This window comes from Sinohyriopsis cumingii, unplaced genomic scaffold (genome assembly GCF_028554795.1).
Source record: "Sinohyriopsis cumingii isolate HCF-2022 unplaced genomic scaffold, ASM2855479v2 utg002817l, whole genome shotgun sequence".
NCBI lineage: Eukaryota > Metazoa > Mollusca > Bivalvia > Unionida > Unionidae > Sinohyriopsis > Sinohyriopsis cumingii.
Window position 1 is genome coordinate 107,501 of NW_028316311.1, and position 18,600 is coordinate 126,100.

The window sequence follows — 18,600 nt, forward strand, 5'->3', positions numbered from 1 at the left end:
CAGAGGAGTTCCAAGAACTCTCTCAGTGAAATCCATGTCCTGTTGGAAATGGACTTGATGAGTTCAATGATCCAGATGATGCCATACCAGATTCAGGTTGGTGATAAACTCCATACCCAGATGAACATCAGGCTGGGATGGATGGAGGTTGGACTTTTCTCAGTTCACTAGAAAGCCTAGATTATGTAAAACTGAGAGAAGATCATTTCTGCCTTGGAGTAGAACAGAACTTATCATATGTTTCTGGAAGTCCGGTACTGTCAGAACAGCCAATTGGTTTGCTGATCATATGGCCGGCCTGGATGCTGGTAGTAAGACTGGCCGGCTATCACTGATACCAGCCATTCCAAGGGCTTGGCAAGATGAACAGATTTCTTACTGAAATCTCCATCAGAGTGAGGGTATGTCACTGACAGTACAGCTAAATGGACAGATCTGTCTCTAAAATGCACGTAAATCCTGGTTGGCCAGACTGTCCGATCAAAAAAGTTGCTGGAATGTGTCTCATGTCATGGAATACTGGCCTTTGATAGTACCTGGGGCCAACTGTTTCGTGCTAACTTGTAAATGACATAATGAAGGTCAATGATAGTGTGGGTTAACATAATCTTTAATAGAAAAAGCCCACAAAAGTTGACATATTCACTCAGATTTGGTACATATTAGAAAAATAATGTAAAAGAGTGATTGTCCCACACAAAAGATGCAAAACGAAGGTTGGATGGTCCAGTCTGAACACTAAAATGGTTTGGATTATCTGAGGTAAAATGTATGATGTTATCAGTACAGTAGTGAAGCTAAAAACTAGTGACACCTGGTAGTGGAAAGGAGAGATAATGGGTAAGGGTTATTGCCCTTGACCCTATGAGATTGATAAAGACAATTTTCATCTTTAGTAGGCCAGATTTGCAAGGTAGCAGGCTAATATTCCTAATGTAATGTCATTGGGAAATGTACTTGAAGGAGAAATTAAAAGGTGTTTAGTACTATATATATTCATGAATCCAACTGCGAACTGTACAGACCCAGGTATGCCACTGCAAAAAGCTCTAGCCAATCTGGATACATGCAGTTTGTTAGCAGCAATGAATGATGTGGGAGGTCATGGGTTCAATCCCCGGCCGAGTCATACCAAAGACTTACATAAATGGTACTAACATCTGCCTGGCTTGGCGCTAAGCATTAAGAGGTTAGTGTTTGGACTGGTCGGCCAGGTGTCAGGATAATATGATTTGGTGGGACATGATGCTACATGCCTGCGGCATGATGCCCCAGTGCTAGACATCACTATAAACTGCCACACTGTAGACATCATAGCGATATGACTGAAAAATTGTTAAAGATACGTTAAAAATCCGAATCACACACACACACACAAACAATAGAGACCCAGCTCAGCCACTGCAGAAAGCTCTAGCCAATCTGGGCACATGCAGTCTGTTAGGAGTAATCAATGAAACAAACAACAAGGACCCTAATCTGATGGACGGTGCATTATATGATGGCAGATAAAGGTTTGTATTGTTTGCAGTGGGACTCAAGTTATACATCAGTATATACAGTCCTACTCATAACACATTTGGAGAATATCAGCTACCTTGCAAATCCAGCTTTCCTTGCTAAAATGATATGTATTTTAACTTGCCAGGAAAAAGGTAAGATGAGAGTGGTCTCCTCTTTGAAAGAAGGGTTAGAACCAAATACTGTCAATCATCAGTTACTACCACTCTATATCTTGAATAATCACTAATAAATAAAAAAAATACTTTTGAGTAATTTTATTTACTGTTATAATCAGGTTCAGGGGTGAGAGGAAAGTGAAAGAAAAAGTGTATGTTTATTTATTTAACATTGTGGTTAGGCTAGCAAGTATTGTATGTCAGACAGACCTGTTGTTTGATCCCTTTATTCCATATATGGTCAACATAAATAATTATTTTTTGTGTGTAAAATATTACAAGAATTATAGCAGGTGTGCAATAAGTGATTTTGCAATGAAAACCTTGTATATGAAGATCAGAAAAAGTTCCTTATTTCCAAAGACCCAGTTTCTTGAAATGACTGTGAACATAGTAAATTCACCATGCATGACAATGACCAGTAGTGATTGTAACGTATCTCTATACCATGTGCATTAATTTTCTTGATTACAGACTGTAAGATTAAACCATATATTAAATACTCTTTTTCTTTGCAACTGGGGGTTTGTACTTTTAGATGAAGTCGTTCTTAAACATAGTGCTTGGTTTCAACATACTGAGATGTACTATTAATTGAAGTAAACATCAGGACATGAGTTTGTGTAAAAATAGGGTGACCTAATTCATCATTGGCTGGCAGTTAAAGTACTTCAACTTCACCTTGTTGAAAAGTCAGTGATTTCAAAATGATAGAGGAACCTCATTATGGTTTTTGGAATTGCATCTTAGTTTTTCATATGACCTGGAAATTAGATATTTCTAGCTCGATATCTGAAGAAGAAACAGTTGTGCTCAATTATTAGTTGAGAGGATTTGATTTATTTGCTTTAATTTCCCGCTGGCATTACAAGTTACTCATAAACTCTGGATTAAGTATTTTGGAATTACTGTGACATTTTGGATTATATCATTCTGATTCAATAAGACTATTGACACATCAGCACAACAGTTTGAACTTCATTTGGAATACCACTGGAACTCATTTAGAATACCCGATACTCTTGGACTTGTGATGGAACTGTAAGGACTATTCAGGATTTCATACACGATACTCTAATTTATGTTTAATTTTTCACTTTGAATTGTAAGAAAAAATATTATACTCTGAACTTTAAAAAACTTGTTCTTTTTCACTCTTTCTGCTAATTAATTTATAAGTCACTTTTATCCAGATTAGAAAGCACCAAAGACAAATCTGATCCATTTCATCCTACCCCAATGTAGGTTTTCTTTCCTGGCAAGCACATGACTTTTCATAACTTCAATAGCTAAATTAGGGTCTATGCTGTTGATTCTACTGTTTACTCCTGAAAGGCTGCATACACCTAGATCTGCTGCCACAATATACAATGGCAGATCTAGGTCTCTGCAGTTGGACACAATTTATAAGTGAGCATATATGGTAATGCATTTGAAGAAGTAACAAGGATGTTCCATCTGACCTGAGTTGCTGCTGCAAGTTCCTCATTTGATGGTTTTTCATTGAACACATTCCTTTCTGAATCAGCACTGGAACGAGAAAGCAAACAAACCATTGAAAACAACACAATAGCTGATGTTCATGCTAATGGTCCAAATGGATGTAAGTACATCCAACACTACATTTATAACCTAAGTACAGTTTAATGAATGAAATGGTGTTCCATTGTTAACACTGGCAAAAGGGTATCAAGGCACATTACTGTTCAAAATACATGAATAGCAAAAACACAAAATGAAAAGGAAGAATATCTATTTTCCTACAGTAAACCCTTAACTAAAACCCACATCCAAATAAAGACCACTTCCCAAAAGCAATCATATTTGTGAAGTCCCATTTACTATTTGAAAAAGCAAACTTAACCTGAAAATGGTCTAAATCGGTAAATCTTACGGCACAGTTATTTACATACATGTTTTCAGTCTTGACAGATAATTTAAGAGTATCTAGCAGAATTAGAATTGTTAAAACCTGCTGTGCAATCAGCATGAAACATAAATGCTACAGTCTGTTCTAAACATATATAAAAAATACTAATTTAATATTACAAGAGAGTGAACCATTGCAACTCACAATGTTTTTTTGATTAAGGTGTCACAAATATTTTGTACTGAACCAGTTTAATTCACAATATTGTTTTGATTATGATGGGTGAAATGAAGTAAGATCTACCATGAAGACCAGACAGAACAAACAGATAGACTGATTGACAAACAACCATAATCTGACTGGATCAGAGGTCCAAACGTTGTATACTGCACAAATTCTTTCAAATATGTACACAGAAGAACTGCTGATCATGCATCACTGCAGCAGCTACATGGTGAATACTGTAGTTTTGTACAAGTCCTATTTGCAGCAATTCATTTTCATACAGAGAAAGATACATGTAACACCTTTTTGTATCATCTGGTGATCTTTTGGTAAAAATGTAAAAGCGGTTTTTCTTAAAGGCTGTACAAAAGAGAATGGTGTTGAGGTTGATGGTTTGCAGTATTGGGTTTTCTGATGCAGCAGTTTCCATGTCTGTTACACCTGGCTTCTTCTTCCCTGACCCCTGAAACAGGCTAAGTTGTAGAAACAGTGCATTCTCTCGCTTCCCCAGGATCCTAACACACCTGTTGGTGTGAAGGTTGATAACTGAAAGGAAGTAAAACACAATTAGCCAAATAATGCTAATTCTAAACTATCATTCTATACACAGTGGAACGTCATATACAGTAATATTTAAACACAACAAAGCCTAAGTGACCAAAACATAAAAAGATATCTGAGTTTTGATATAACCAAGGAAAACTACTATATAATACACCCAAAAGAAAATTAGAATGCTTCATAATATACCAAATTTTGTTACATCTTGATTTATTATAAACAGCATTTTGTGTATAAACATGTTATTATTATTCAAACCTAAATTAGTACTGAATTACTGCCATTTACTGGCTTAATCAGAGTCATTATCAACATATTCCATTGTAGTCAGTAAAGTATTTAGCATAAAGTCCACTATCCAACCATAATGGTTAGATCTCAGGGACTTCCTTAGTATCCATGCTATTCTGAGGAATGCTGCTTTCGCTAATAAGTGTGGATCTTGTGCCATTCCCAACTTTTACAGCATGCCGCTTAATTTGCGTGGTATAACTCTTAACACTCGTACCACAATTTGTGCAATCTCTTTCTACATATTCCCAGACATGTCTTATTTCTTTAGCAAAGTAATTTTTCTTGTTGTTCTTATCTTGCAAAATGGGAGTCCCCTGGTACCACTCGGTCTATGATATACCATATATTCTCTCTTAGAAGTAAAGTCCAACTACAAGCAAGACAGACCCAAATGAGATTCTGCATAGTGTGCCAGCAGATCAGGGTCTATGTTGCTTGTTCTACTGATTACTCCTAAAAATCTGAATAAACCCAGATTTGCTGGCACATTATTGCAGATCTGGGTCTGTGCAATTTGCAGTTTAACTCAACTTATAAGTTCTTATCAACACAATGTACGGATTTCTGTTCTATATCCCATGGTTGGTCTAGGTAATGTAATCCTACACGCTGTTTAACTCCCGGTTCTTGGCCACATTTTCTGGTCTGTGATCATACAATTTTGTATGTTTTAATTTCCTTGTCAGCTGCTAAAGTACTGCTATTAACATTTTATTGTACCAAGTTTGATACTCACCCTAGGTGAGCAAATTATTATTATTACACTTTGAGTGATTTTTATATTACCAAGAAATGTTCAATACCAAAAATTCATTGCATAATTTTCAAAAATTCATGTATAAGTCCATCTCAACTACAATGGACATAACTGTAGTAACAATTTAGACTGGCATGATTATTCTTTGAAAAATGTATTTGAAATTGTTTGTAATGGTGATTCAATTTTCAAACAACATACGTTTGTTATAAAAGTATATTCTCAGGAAAAAAAGGATAACCAGCAGCTTTACCATGCACTGATAGGGTCAATATGTATTTAAATGTACCAGTTGGTGAATCATAAAAATCATTTTTATATGAAAACATTTCTTTTCAAAAACTTAAGGACTAGAAAATTACTTCTTTATTTCTTTGGATGGAAAGAAATTGTGAACAGTCATCAGTTTTTTATTAATCTGAAATTTTTGGTTGTTATGTTTTTCAATAACATACAGAAGTTCATAAACCTTATCAGGTGAGTAATTCAGAGCTTCACTCATATCTTCAACATATAGGTACAGAATGATAGCCAAAATACATTTCAAATTTATCTGGTCAAAGAGTATAAGACAAAAATATTTCTTTCCTTGCATTAATTGCACTGAACCAGAAATGTGTGATTCTATTCTGCCAATTATGAATAAGGTTAATAATTACACTTCTTAGTTCTTTAAATGACCATCATTATTTACTTAACTTCTGCAAAGGTGACAAAAGCATTAACCTTCACAAAAATCAAACGAAATAATCAATTAAACATTACAACAAAGGAATGTTATAACAAAGCCTTTGGAATATGTAATAATAAAGAACTGGCCAGGTAAACTAAATTCAAATATTATAACAGAGAAATCGTTTTATCCAAGAACATAACAAACTTTATTACTTGTTAGTAATTAATAAGATACTTGTGCATGCAATTTATGTTGTTGGTATAGTGATCCATCTTAAGCAGGCAAATAATGGCATACCTGTCCTGTTAAAGACCAGTAATGAACCTATCCCATTTCATGCACTCAATTCAACTTGATATTTATTTTGTCAAGCGATTCAACAACATTCAAAACAATTCCACAAAGAAGGTAATAAATTTAAGGCACAACAAAAATTATTTCTAATGAATTTAAGGTAATAAAGGCTAGCGATTTCTTTGAAAAAAAAAACACTTTTATATGCTGGAATTTTTAAAAAAGAGGAAAATGAAAAATAATCTCATTAGATCACTATAGAGACATAAATCTCAACTGATTAAACTATTTACCTTTAATTCCAAGCATGATTGAGTACAAGATAAAATACCCAGTTTCATTAAAAACTGAAAAGCAAAATATATTTAAGATTAAGATTGGTATTCAAAAGAACTGCAAAGTAAATGTTAAAACTAATGCAACTATTACTCACAAATGGAGATCAAGATGTATACTAATATCAACCTGATGCAAATAAATTATGTTTCCCCATGAATATATACCCAATCATATTAGTCTGAGAAAATTAATTTCATTAGCTAAAGAATCCAGCAATTTGTATAAAAATACAGATGAAGAGAAAAAAGGTCAATGCTCATGTAACATGTGATGATAGTATCCGCTTAAAGAAAATAGAGACATTTCCTTACTGAGTGGAAAAATCTGGATGAATCCAACTACAGCACCTAGCTCACTCATAAAGAGGTTCTGCTAGTCAGACTAGTTTGGTGGCCATCTAGACAGACAGCAGACAGTGGACCTACCAGAGTAAATTCTCGTCTCTGCAAAGCTTGATCATGCAGATTAAAACTTGAGAAGGTTGAATGCATGTGCCTACCAATGGTTTCCATTATGTCTTGGATCAAATTACTGCATATGAATGCAAGGCGTGCAGAGATAACTTTGATCTCATAAGATCTTCATGAGACATATCTGATATTTTGAGATTTTATACTACATCAAGTGCATCAAGTCAATATCTTCATGAGAAATATCTGATATTTTGAGACCTTATGCTACATCGAGTGTATCAAGTTGAGATCTTCATGAGACATCTGATATTTTGAGATCTTAGTGTACAATGAGATTATCAAAACAACATCTTCATGAGATTGATCTGCTATTTTGAGATCTTATACTACAATGAGTGTATGAAGTCAAGATCTTTATGAGACAAATCTGATATTGGAAATCTTAGAGTATATCGAGTATATCAAGTCAAGATCTTCCATGAAACATATCTGATATTTTGAAATCTTAGAGTACATAGAGTATATCAAGTCAAAACTTTCATGAGATGTATCTGATATTTTGAAATCTTAGAGTACATCAAGATCAAGTATATCAAGGCAAGACCTTCATGAGATGTATATGTTTCCCACCTGCTAGTTGCCTCCAGTGGATCAAAGTTTCATGTTTATATTATTTTACAGTACAAAATCTGACTCCAAATCATTCTGGACTTTTTAATCCTGACTTTTCCAAATATATTGTGACTGATCATGCCCATCAGTCTGTATGCATCTGACTTTTCCAGATATATTGTGACTGATCATGCCCATCAGTCTGTATGCACCTGACGTTTCCAGATATATTGTGACTGATCATGCCCATCAGTTTATATGCACTTTGCACATCAATTCTTCTATCAGTCAGTTCTCCTTGTCACATAAATTTTGTTTGCACCAATGAAGGGAGAACAGTCATGAAATGGGGGGAAAAAATGATTTCAGGTCATCAATACAGCCCCAGGGGGAAAGTTATTGGTTGTGGAAGTGGTAGTGGCACTCTCAACGTTTCAAGGATTAATAAGATTCTGGTTTATCAAATGAACTATCTTCACTGAATAATATAATATTCAGTATATTTCATGAGGATAAGGGATGCAGCTTTTGTGTTTTCTTGACAATCACAGATCCTCATTTTCTTGATTCTGAGGGACATTAACATCTTGAGTAAAAATTATACAAATAGTAAATCTCTTACTGATATTGCATATGTTGAAAGATAACTGGTGGAAGAAGAACCCTGGAAAACCCCAGGAAGAACCATTAACCCATGAGAAGCTACTGGCAAGCTTTCTCAAGTACCCACGTTTGCCAAGGGTGAGACTCAAACCCACGCAGACATAGGTGAGATGGCAGTAATCTGGAATGATGAGCGCTCTAGATCACCCGGCCACTCAGGGTCCCGCATCAATTGTTATGAGCGAGAGAATGATAAGCTCTCTTAACAGTCCAACCAATCTACCTTGACATGGTAGCTACTGAAATATCTCAAACACCATGTAAAGAGAGAAAGCGAAAGTTAAGATCCCTTCTCTTACGTTAGACAGAACTATAAAGTTCTAACTGGGCAAAGAAGTCTATCTTGATCTTCTCCAGCACAAATATGACTGAGACTATAGATGTCAACAGGAACAAGAACTACCAAAGGTAGCTGATTCAAAGCTAGCAATCCTGAATTGCGAAGAAGAATCTTAATTAGCACTGAAAATATAAACAACACTTTTCTGCTGGTAAAGCATGAATTTCACCACTTCTCCTCACAGATGCTATGAAGATAAGTAAGATTGTTGTAAGGGTTGTTCTTGAAAGAAGTTTGGAAAGCAACCAAAAACAGGACCTCTGGAGCCCAATGTGAACCTCTCCGTTGATAACTCATGCACTGTGGGGTCCAAAACCACAGACTGCACTATAAGTATAGACATGAGTTACTGAGGGACCTCCCAATAAATAAGTAATGCTGTCACTGCTTGACATCAAGAAAACCATGGGGGGGGGGGAACTGGGCTGTTTAATAACCAAATATAAACATGTAGGAAATAAATAAAATTTAAAAAATTGTCAATAAAGCACTTTTCTAAAGAATTTGTTTAATTTTCTGTATAAATTGTTTTCATTTTCAAGATGCTCAACCTTTGAAAGATCAATAACATTATTTTAACTGGTTTCAACAACCTTCACATGTATGCAAAAATACTGTGTATTATGTCATGGCTTATTATTGTTGTTGATTCACAACCAAACAAGATACCGTTTTTAAAAACTACGGACATTTATTTTATGAAACAACCATCAACACTGAAACTAGATTCTGTAAAATATAACAAGATATCAAAACATGGTCAGCACTTAATTACATTTTCAAAGAATCACTTGTGGCATAGCTGTCCAATTGGAGTGACCTATTTCACATTTGAATACAAGAGGGTACATTGCATTTATGATGATTACACTTAAACAAAACTAAAATATAGAACTAAAAGATGAATTTTACTTGACAAAACTTATTTAATTGATATGTGTTTATTAATGTGCTGCATTAGTGACATTTTCCTGGAAATTCATTAAATATTGTTATTTATGGTGAACTAAGAAAGCTTTTTGAGGAAATTCAGGATGAAAAACTGTAAGTATATTTTATTTTGCCATTCTTATCACCAGCTAAAGAAGAGAGTATATGACTTGTCACTTGTATGTTATTTGTAAGGACGTTAACTTGCGTCTTTTATATACTGTAGCTAGCCTAAATCCTAAACATTGTATCAACGCGGAATGTGCCAAAGCAGCTGCTATGTGGCAGTCCACGAAACATCTGTTTTAGTTCATTCAGAAACAAATTTAAACAACCACAACATAAAGAGAATCTTACGCGAGTGTACATGATTTGTGTACAAATGAAAAGTGCTGGCATCTGCGTAAATTAAACATTTTTGGCTAACTTGAAAAATGACATTAAACATTAGAAAACAGGGGATAATTGGGATTTACAACTTTTGAAGCCAAAACATCTTTCAGTTCCAGTTCCGAGTAGATAATGAAGTCCTACCTCGGACGCCTCTTTAAAAGCATTAAAAAATATTTAAAAAATACCAAGTCACATGTTAATGCTAGCAAAAATAATTATTGATAGATTTTATTGCCTTGGCAAACACATGGCTAAGAATTTCAGGCAATATATAAGGCATTATCGATAGACATAATGTGTTCAACTTGTGCACAATGCAGTACAAGTTAAACAAAGAAACTGTGAATAAGACAAAATTCTGCTATATATGAAGCAAAAGCTAAACCAACATATAAAAACTAAAGGGTATTTATTGCACAGTAAATACAATCATATCTACCATAAATACTCATTTCACAACACAATTTGCATAATAGTGGGCATTTCCATTCAATCTGAAAAGATGATGATACTGATGATATAATGGATGCTGTGGAGAAATTAACTTCTAATGGCATATGGAAAACAATGTTTTTCCCCTTGCATACTTACTAAATGGCCTGACCCTTTTTTCTGTTCTGTGTACATGTATGTCTTCAAGCATTTTACCTTGGACTTTTTATTGCTTGAATTCCACTTTTGGAGTCTGCTGTTTGTTCATGTTACTTTAAACATAGTTTGGTTCCAATGATTCAATGCCTTTGGGCCACTACTGACATAATTTCAGTAATTTCACATTGTTTGCTCAGCTTCTAAAACCATCAAAATACAAATTTTGTAGTTTGTCTTCTTTGACCACAAATTTTTTTTTTATTCACGGCAACTTCTTAATATGGATAATTGAGTCTAAATGTAATATGTTAGCAACTACAATAATAACAAAACAATATTGCTCTACACTAATAACCAACAATATTTGCTCAACATTCAGGAATGGGGCTCCGAATGGCCGAATGGTCTAAAGTGATCACTACTATCTCACCGCTATCTGCGTGGGTTAGAGTCTCGGGTTCGGCCAATGTGGGTATGTGAGAAAGCTTGCCAGAAGCTTCCCATGTGTCAGTGGTTCCTTCCGGTTTTTTTCTGGGTTCTTCCTCCACCATTAATACTGGCTGCCGTGTATAGGCTATCTTGTGCTGAAAAATGGCTTTAAACCCTACAACAACAACAACAGCACTTGATCAAAGTGTATTGGGTGGAGTCTTGTTCGCAGAAGTAACAACTGAAATTATTTATTTAGTTTTTCTTATCTTGAGACTTTCATATTTTTCCCCAATTATCAATGTACAAATTATTCTTAAGATAATGGAAACATACTGGTAATTGTTAAATACAGAGCACTTTTCTTGATTGTTATCGTTATTATGGGATTTAATGACGTTTTCCAACACATTTTCTCATGAAAAAGCATTGACCGAGCCTGAGACTCAAACCCACACAGGCAGAGATGAGATGGCATCTGATCCGTAACAGTGAGTGCTTTAGACCACTCAGCCACTCTGAGTACCCTTTTTCTTCATTAGGTTTAAGATTCATTGTATACATCATTATGCAGTAATGTAACTTTGAAACTGAGCATGGTTTTTAAAAAAGATGGGAAATGGAAATAAAATTTGACATTATTACTGAGTACAGCAAAGGTCAGATGTATCAGAGATATTGATAGTAAAAACTTTACTTCCAATTACTGCCTTCATTACAGAAAGCAAATTTGAAAGTAAATTATGTTTCTCCAAGATCACCTACTCAATAACATTACTTTAGGAATATTTCCCTGTTATCTCATGAATCCAGCTCTACTAAAGAACAAAATTTGTCTCTTTTTTCTTCTCTCTCTCTCTCTCTCTCTGTCTCTCTCTCTATATATATATACACACACACACACACACACACACAAACAATGAAAGGGAGATAACTCTTGCCCATTAGGCGATCTTGCCACTGCCATGTGTCACTAGTTTTTAGATGAGCCATATACTATAGAGAATGCTTATATGGCAGGGTGGTTGGGAGACTTTTTTAAGTAATGTGATTGGGTAAGTATTCTCTGAGAAACATAATTTACTTAAAAGTCTGCTATCTCCATCAAATACATCCCTCAATCAAATTACGTTAGGAGAATAGGTGATAGGATCGCATGCTTAGCATCTGACCTCTACCTCAGGTATCCTTCTAAGGATTCCCCATGAAAATTATAACCCGTTCTCCTAATTACACAAGTTACACTGCCAAAGGTCAATTGATCTGTGACCCCAACATATGGTAAAGATGATTAATGAAATCTTTTGACAAAATTATACAGGCAAATCCAGAGAAGCTGATAGTCTGTCTTTATTGTTTGACTTGGGTCTGATTGTCATCCAGGCTGCTGCCACTGGACCTACCAGATTCGAGGTATGCCTCTGTGAAGCTAAATCTCTGGGATTAACACTCAAGAAGGTTGATTCTGCATGCCAGTCAACAGCTTCTATTAAAACCTCGGATTTGAAATATTATATTCAAATGGTAGGCTTGCAGAGAGCACTCCAATCCCATGAGCAGTATTCTTCATTAGGCAACTGCTTTGAGACCTCCAAGTATGCCAAGCCTATAACCCATTTCAGTCACGAAGGAATGGCTTGAAAGGTGAAACAGGGTTCACACACCATTCTTGTGACATAATTCAAGAACTTTTCAAGGGCTTTATCCAATTTTTTCAAGGACCCCAACGCACAGTGCACTTTAGGTATATACATCAATGACCACTTAAAGGATTAGTGGGAATGTGGTAATTTCCTGAAAGGAGCTTCCTTATATTTGTGCAATGGGATTGAGACTTTATAATAAAGAATAAAAACACCAGCAAATCTTAGAAGAATAACAACACTTTACTTCTATCAAAAACAATTGAATTCAGATCTGTATAAGTCAAATTTGTAGAATGTTTCATTATGGAGGTATAATTCATGATTATTTCACTCTCAAGTATATGGGAAATTAATTACTGTTTCTGACACCAATTGCGGTAGAAGACACACTTCCCAAGTATTCTGTTCCATGTGAAATGGGTAAGCTCTCGCAGAAAAACACCCATATAAATCTTCCACATTCTTAATGCCACATACATGTGTTTATCCTTTGGCATGTGTGAATGGAGTTTATGGAGATTGCCAAAGCCCACCTTCTCTCTCCGACACACTTCATGAGGACACATCAGCTGACCTTGTATATAGAAATTTGCATAATTTATGTATACCTAAAGTTGTCCGTGTTGGACAAAATCGATTTTTGGAATAACTTTGATGCATGATACGATGCATTCACATGGCATCTTAAAATCACCTGCTGCGAAAGTATGCCGCATGTTGCTGCATCTAATTGTTTTATCTGCTGTCACATGATTGCTCATCAAAATTGTACAGGTCCATTTATATGTAGATGTAAGCACATTGTGTAGAAAGGTGCCTTTCTGTTAACATGCTTACAGCTGTAATTTACACCTAAATTTAAGTTGCAACGCTGAAATAGTCAATAATAAATTTCCAGCAGACTGCTGAATTTTTGATCGTACACCGAAAATCAGAAGCTTGGACGTAAAATAAGAACAAATTGTGACCATTTTTGTGTATAGGTTTCATTATATTTTGTTTCTCGAGTTTGAATAGATGATTCACCATGATTTAAAGTACAAAGATGTGTCCTGCCACAAAAAATAAATTGACGAAGAAACATGATCGTTGAAAAAGACTCATGCACTTTTAATGCTCTCTATAATCAGATCCGCATGCAATGATAAATATCTGATTGGTCACGTATTGTAAACCACCCAATAGCCAACAGTTTTATTTTTATTACATGATGTAATGGTATCAAAAGAAACTTTTGTACATTTGTTTGTCGATTAATTTTATATTTTTCAAGGACCAAGGCTTAGTTTCAATTACTTTTCAAGGTAAAAGCTATTTTCAAGTACTTTTCAACGATGAATCGAAATTAAAGTACTTTTCAAGGTAGTGTTTGAACCCTGTGAAATCCTGTTTCCTGGCTTTCACTGGAACAAAGAAGCATTTGTACATGCAATGGATTGTCTCCATGCATTTCAAGTAGTGCTCGAGTATGTGAACAGGATCTTTCATGGCTGCTGTTCTTGACCTATGGAGGAGTCCTAAGGAGGAGTGTGAGTCAATGATGAAATTTGATTACAGACAGATAGTAACCTAGTTTTGGCTACAGAGCATGGCTGTGCCAAGAGGAGCACCAAACTAATTCGGACTGAAGATAGTTCGGGTTGATGGAAAGAGTATGTAGCTCATTCACTCTGCATGCTGAAGCTAAAACTATCAGGAAACATGTTTTGTATGATAATAACTTTAGCAAAGTGTGGGCTAAAAGCTTCTCCACTGAGATCCCCTGGTCAGCAAACCTGACGTAGGAATGATCGTATCTCAAGCATGATCATGACTGTTTGATTGAGGGGACTTGAAAAAGGACATCATTGTACATGCAACGTCATTTTTAAGGGGTGCATACAATTATGGCCGAGTGGGATTAAGTCCTCTAACACACTGAATAATCAGAGGAGTTCCAAGAACTCTCTCAGTGAAATCCATGTCCTGTTGGAAATGGACTTGATGAGTTCAATGATCCAGATGATGCCGTACCAGATTCAGGTTGGTGATAAACTCCATACCCAGATGAACATCAGGCTGGGATGGATGGAGGTTGGACTTTTCTCAGTTCACTAGAAAGCCTAGATTATGTAAAACTGAGAGAAGATCATTTCTGCCTTGGAGTAGAACAGAACTTATCATATGTTTCTGGAAGTCCGGTACTGTCAGAACAGCCAATTGGTTTGCTGATCATATGGCCGGCCTGGATGCTGGTAGTAAGACTGGCCGGCTATCACTGATACCAGCCATTCCAAGGGCTTGGCAAGATGAACAGATTTCTTACTGAAATGTCCATCAGAGTGAGCATATGTCACTGACAGTACAGCTAAATGGACAGATCTGTCTCTAAAATGCACGTAAATCCTGGTTGGCCAGACTGTCCGATCAAAAAAGTTGCTGGAATGTGTCTCATGTCATGGAATACTGGCCTTTGATAGTACCTGGGGCCAACTGTTTCGTGCTAACTTGTAAATGACATAATGAAGGTCAATGATAGTGTGGGTTAACATAATCTTTAATAGAAAAAGCCCACAAAAGTTGACATATTCACTCAGATTTGGTACATATTAGAAAAATAATGTAAAAGAGTGATTGTCCCACACAAAAGATGCAAAACGAAGGTTGGATGGTCCAGTCTGAACACTAAAATGGTTTGGATTATCTGAGGTAAAATGTATGATGTTATCAGTACAGTAGTGAACCTAAAAACTAGTGACACCTGGTAGTGGAAAGGAGAGATAATGGGTAAGGGTTATTGCCCTTGACCCTATGAGATTGATAAAGACAATTTTCATCTTTAGTAGGCCAGATTTGCAAGGTAGCAGGCTAATATTCCTAATGTAATGTCATTGGGAAATGTACTTGAAGGAGAAATTAAAAGGTGTTTAGTACTATATATATTCATGAATCCAACTGCGAACTGTACAGACCCAGGTATGCCACTGCAAAAAGCTCCAGCCAATCTGGATACATGCAGTTTGTTAGCAGCAATGAATGATGTGGGAGGTCATGGGTTCAATCCCCGGCCGAGTCATACCAAAGACTTACATAAATGGTACTAACATCTGCCTCGCTTGGCGCTCAGCATTAAGAGGTTAGTGTTTGGACTGGTCGGCCAGGTGTCAGGATAATATGATTTGGTGGGACATGATGCTACATGCCTGCGGCATGATGCCCCAGTGCTAGACATCACTATAAACTGCCACACTGTAGACATCATAGCGATATGACTGAAAAATTGTTAAAGATACGTTAAAAATCCGAATCACACACACACACACAAACAATAGAGACCCAGCTCAGCCACTGCAGAAAGCTCTAGCCAATCTGGGCACATGCAGTCTGTTAGGAGTAATCAATGAAACAAACAACAAGGACCCTAATCTGATGGACGGTGCATTATATGATGGCAGATAAAGGTTTGTATTGTTTGCAGTGGAACTCAAGTTATACATCAGTATATACAGTCCTACTCAAAACACATTTGGAGAATATCAGCTACCTTGCAAATCCAGCTTTCCTTGCTAAAATGATATGTATTTTAACTTGCCAGGAAAAAGGTAAGATGAGAGTGGTCTCCTCTTTGAAAGAAGGGTTAGAACCAAATACTGTCAATCATCAGTTACTACCACTCTATGTCTTGAATACTCACTAATAAATAAAAAAAATACTTTTGAGTAATTTTATTTACTGTTATAATCAGGTTCAGGGGTGAGAGGAAAGTGAAAGAAAAAGTGTATGTTTATTTATTTAACATTGTGGTTAGGCTAGCAAGTATTGTATGTCAGACAGACCTGTTGTTTGATCCCTTTATTCCATATATGGTCAACATAAATAATTATTTTTTGTGTGTAAAATATTACAAGAATTATAGCAGGTGTGCAATAAGTGATTTTGCAATGAAAACCTTGTATATGAAGATCAGAAAAAGTTCCTTATTTCCAAAGACCCAGTTTCTTGAAATGACTGTGAACATAGTAAATTCACCATGCATGACAATGACCAGTAGTGATTGTAACGTATCTCTATACCATGTGCATTAATTTTCTTGATTACAGACTGTAAGATTAAACCATATATTAAATACTCTTTTTCTTTGCAACTGGGGGTTTGTACTTTTAGATGAAGTCGTTCTTAAACATAGTGCTTGGTTTCAACATACTGAGATGTACTATTAATTGAAGTAAACATCAGGACATGAGTTTGTGTAAAAATAGGGTGACCTAATTCATCATTGGCTGGCAGTTAAAGTACTTCAACTTCACCTTGTTGAAAAGTCAGTGATTTCAAAATGATAGAGGAACCTCATTATGGTTTTTGGAATTGCATCTTAGTTTTTCATATGACCTGGAAATTAGATATTTCTAGCTCGATATCTGAAGAAGAAACAGTTGTGCTCAATTATTAGTTGAGAGGATTTGATTTATTTGCTTTAATTTCCCGCTGGCATTACAAGTTACTCATAAACTCTGGATTAAGTATTTTGGAATTACTGTGACATTTTGGATTATATCATTCTGATTCAATAAGACTATTGACACATCAGCACAACAGTTTGAACTTCATTTGGAATACCACTGGAACTCATTTAGAATACCCGATACTCTTGGACTTGTGATGGAACTGGAAGGACTATTCAGGATTTCATACACGATACTCTAATTTATGTTTAATTTTTCACTTTGAATTGTAAGAAAAAATATTATACTCTGAACTTTAAAAAACTTGTTCTTTTTCACTCTTTCCGCTAATTAATTTATAAGTCACTTTTATCCAGATTAGAAAGCACCAAAGACAAATCTGATCCATTTCATCCTACCCCAATGTAGGTTTTCTTTCCTGGCAAGCACATGACTTTTCATAACTTCAATAGCTAAATTAGGGTCTATGCTGTTGATTCTACTGTTTACTCCTGAAAGGCTGCATACACCTAGATCTGCTGCCACAATATACAATGGCAGATCTAGGTCTCTGCAGTTGGACACAATTTATAAGTGAGCATATATGGTAATGCATTTGAAGAAGTAACAAGGATGTTCCATCTGACCTGAGTTGCTGCTGTAAGTTCCTCATTTGATGGTTTTTCATTGAACACATTCCTTTCTGAATCAGCACTGGAACGAGAAAGCAAACAAACCATTGAAAACAACACAATAGCTGATTTTCATGCTAATGGTCCAAATGGATGTAAGTACATCCAACACTACATTTATAACCTAAGTACAGTTTAATGAATGAAATGGTGTTCCATTGTTAACATTGGCAAAAGGGTATCAAGGCACATTACTGTTCAAAATACATGAATAGCAAAAACACAAAATGAAAAGGAAGAATATCTATTTTCCTACAGTAAACCCTTAACTAAAACCCACATCCAAATAAAGACCACTTCCCAAAAGCAATCATATTTGTGAAGTCCCATTTACTATTTGAAAAAGCAAACTTAACCTGAAAATGGTCTAAATCGGTAAATCTTACGGCACAGTTATTTACATACATGTTTTCAGTCTTGACAGATAATTTAAGAGTATCTAGCAGAATTAGAATTGTTAAAACCTGCTGTGCAATCAGCATGAAACATAAATGCTACAGTCTGTTCTAAACATATATAAAAAATACTAATTTAATATTACAAGAGAGTGAACCATTGCAACTCACAATGTTTTTTTGATTAAGGTGTCACAAATATTTTGTACTGAACCAGTTTAATTCACAATATTGTTTTGATTATGATGGGTGAAATGAAGTAAGATCTACCATGAAGACCAGACAGAACAAACAGATAGACTGATTGACAAACAACCATAATCTGACTAGATCAGAGGTCCAAACGTTGTATACTGCACAAATTCTTTCAAATATGTACA

General features: G+C 35.5%; 1 protein-coding gene across 2 annotated transcripts in view; it reads right to left on the reverse strand.

Annotated features, from left to right (window-relative positions):
* LOC149770041 (peptidylprolyl isomerase domain and WD repeat-containing protein 1-like) overlaps positions 1 to 17,879 on the reverse strand; it is a 28,465-nt gene extending 10,586 nt beyond the window's left edge. Inside the window, exons 1-4 of one of the 2 annotated variants that reach the window (XR_016418981.1) lie at positions 17,781 to 17,879; positions 6,650 to 6,703; positions 3,853 to 4,320; positions 3,143 to 3,209 (exon numbers count right to left, since the gene is read on the reverse strand). Coding sequence is in view for 1 of the 2 variants with exons in the window: in XM_089949490.1 (XP_089805616.1) it covers positions 3,950 to 4,320; positions 6,650 to 6,665 (387 nt within the window). In the remaining variant the exon portion in view is untranslated. Of the gene's footprint in view, positions 1 to 3,142; positions 3,210 to 3,809; positions 4,321 to 6,649; positions 6,704 to 17,780 lie in introns of those variants that run through there. The other variant, XM_089949490.1, reaches the window with a different exon arrangement.
* Between the last annotated feature and the right edge of the window lie 721 nt (positions 17,880 to 18,600).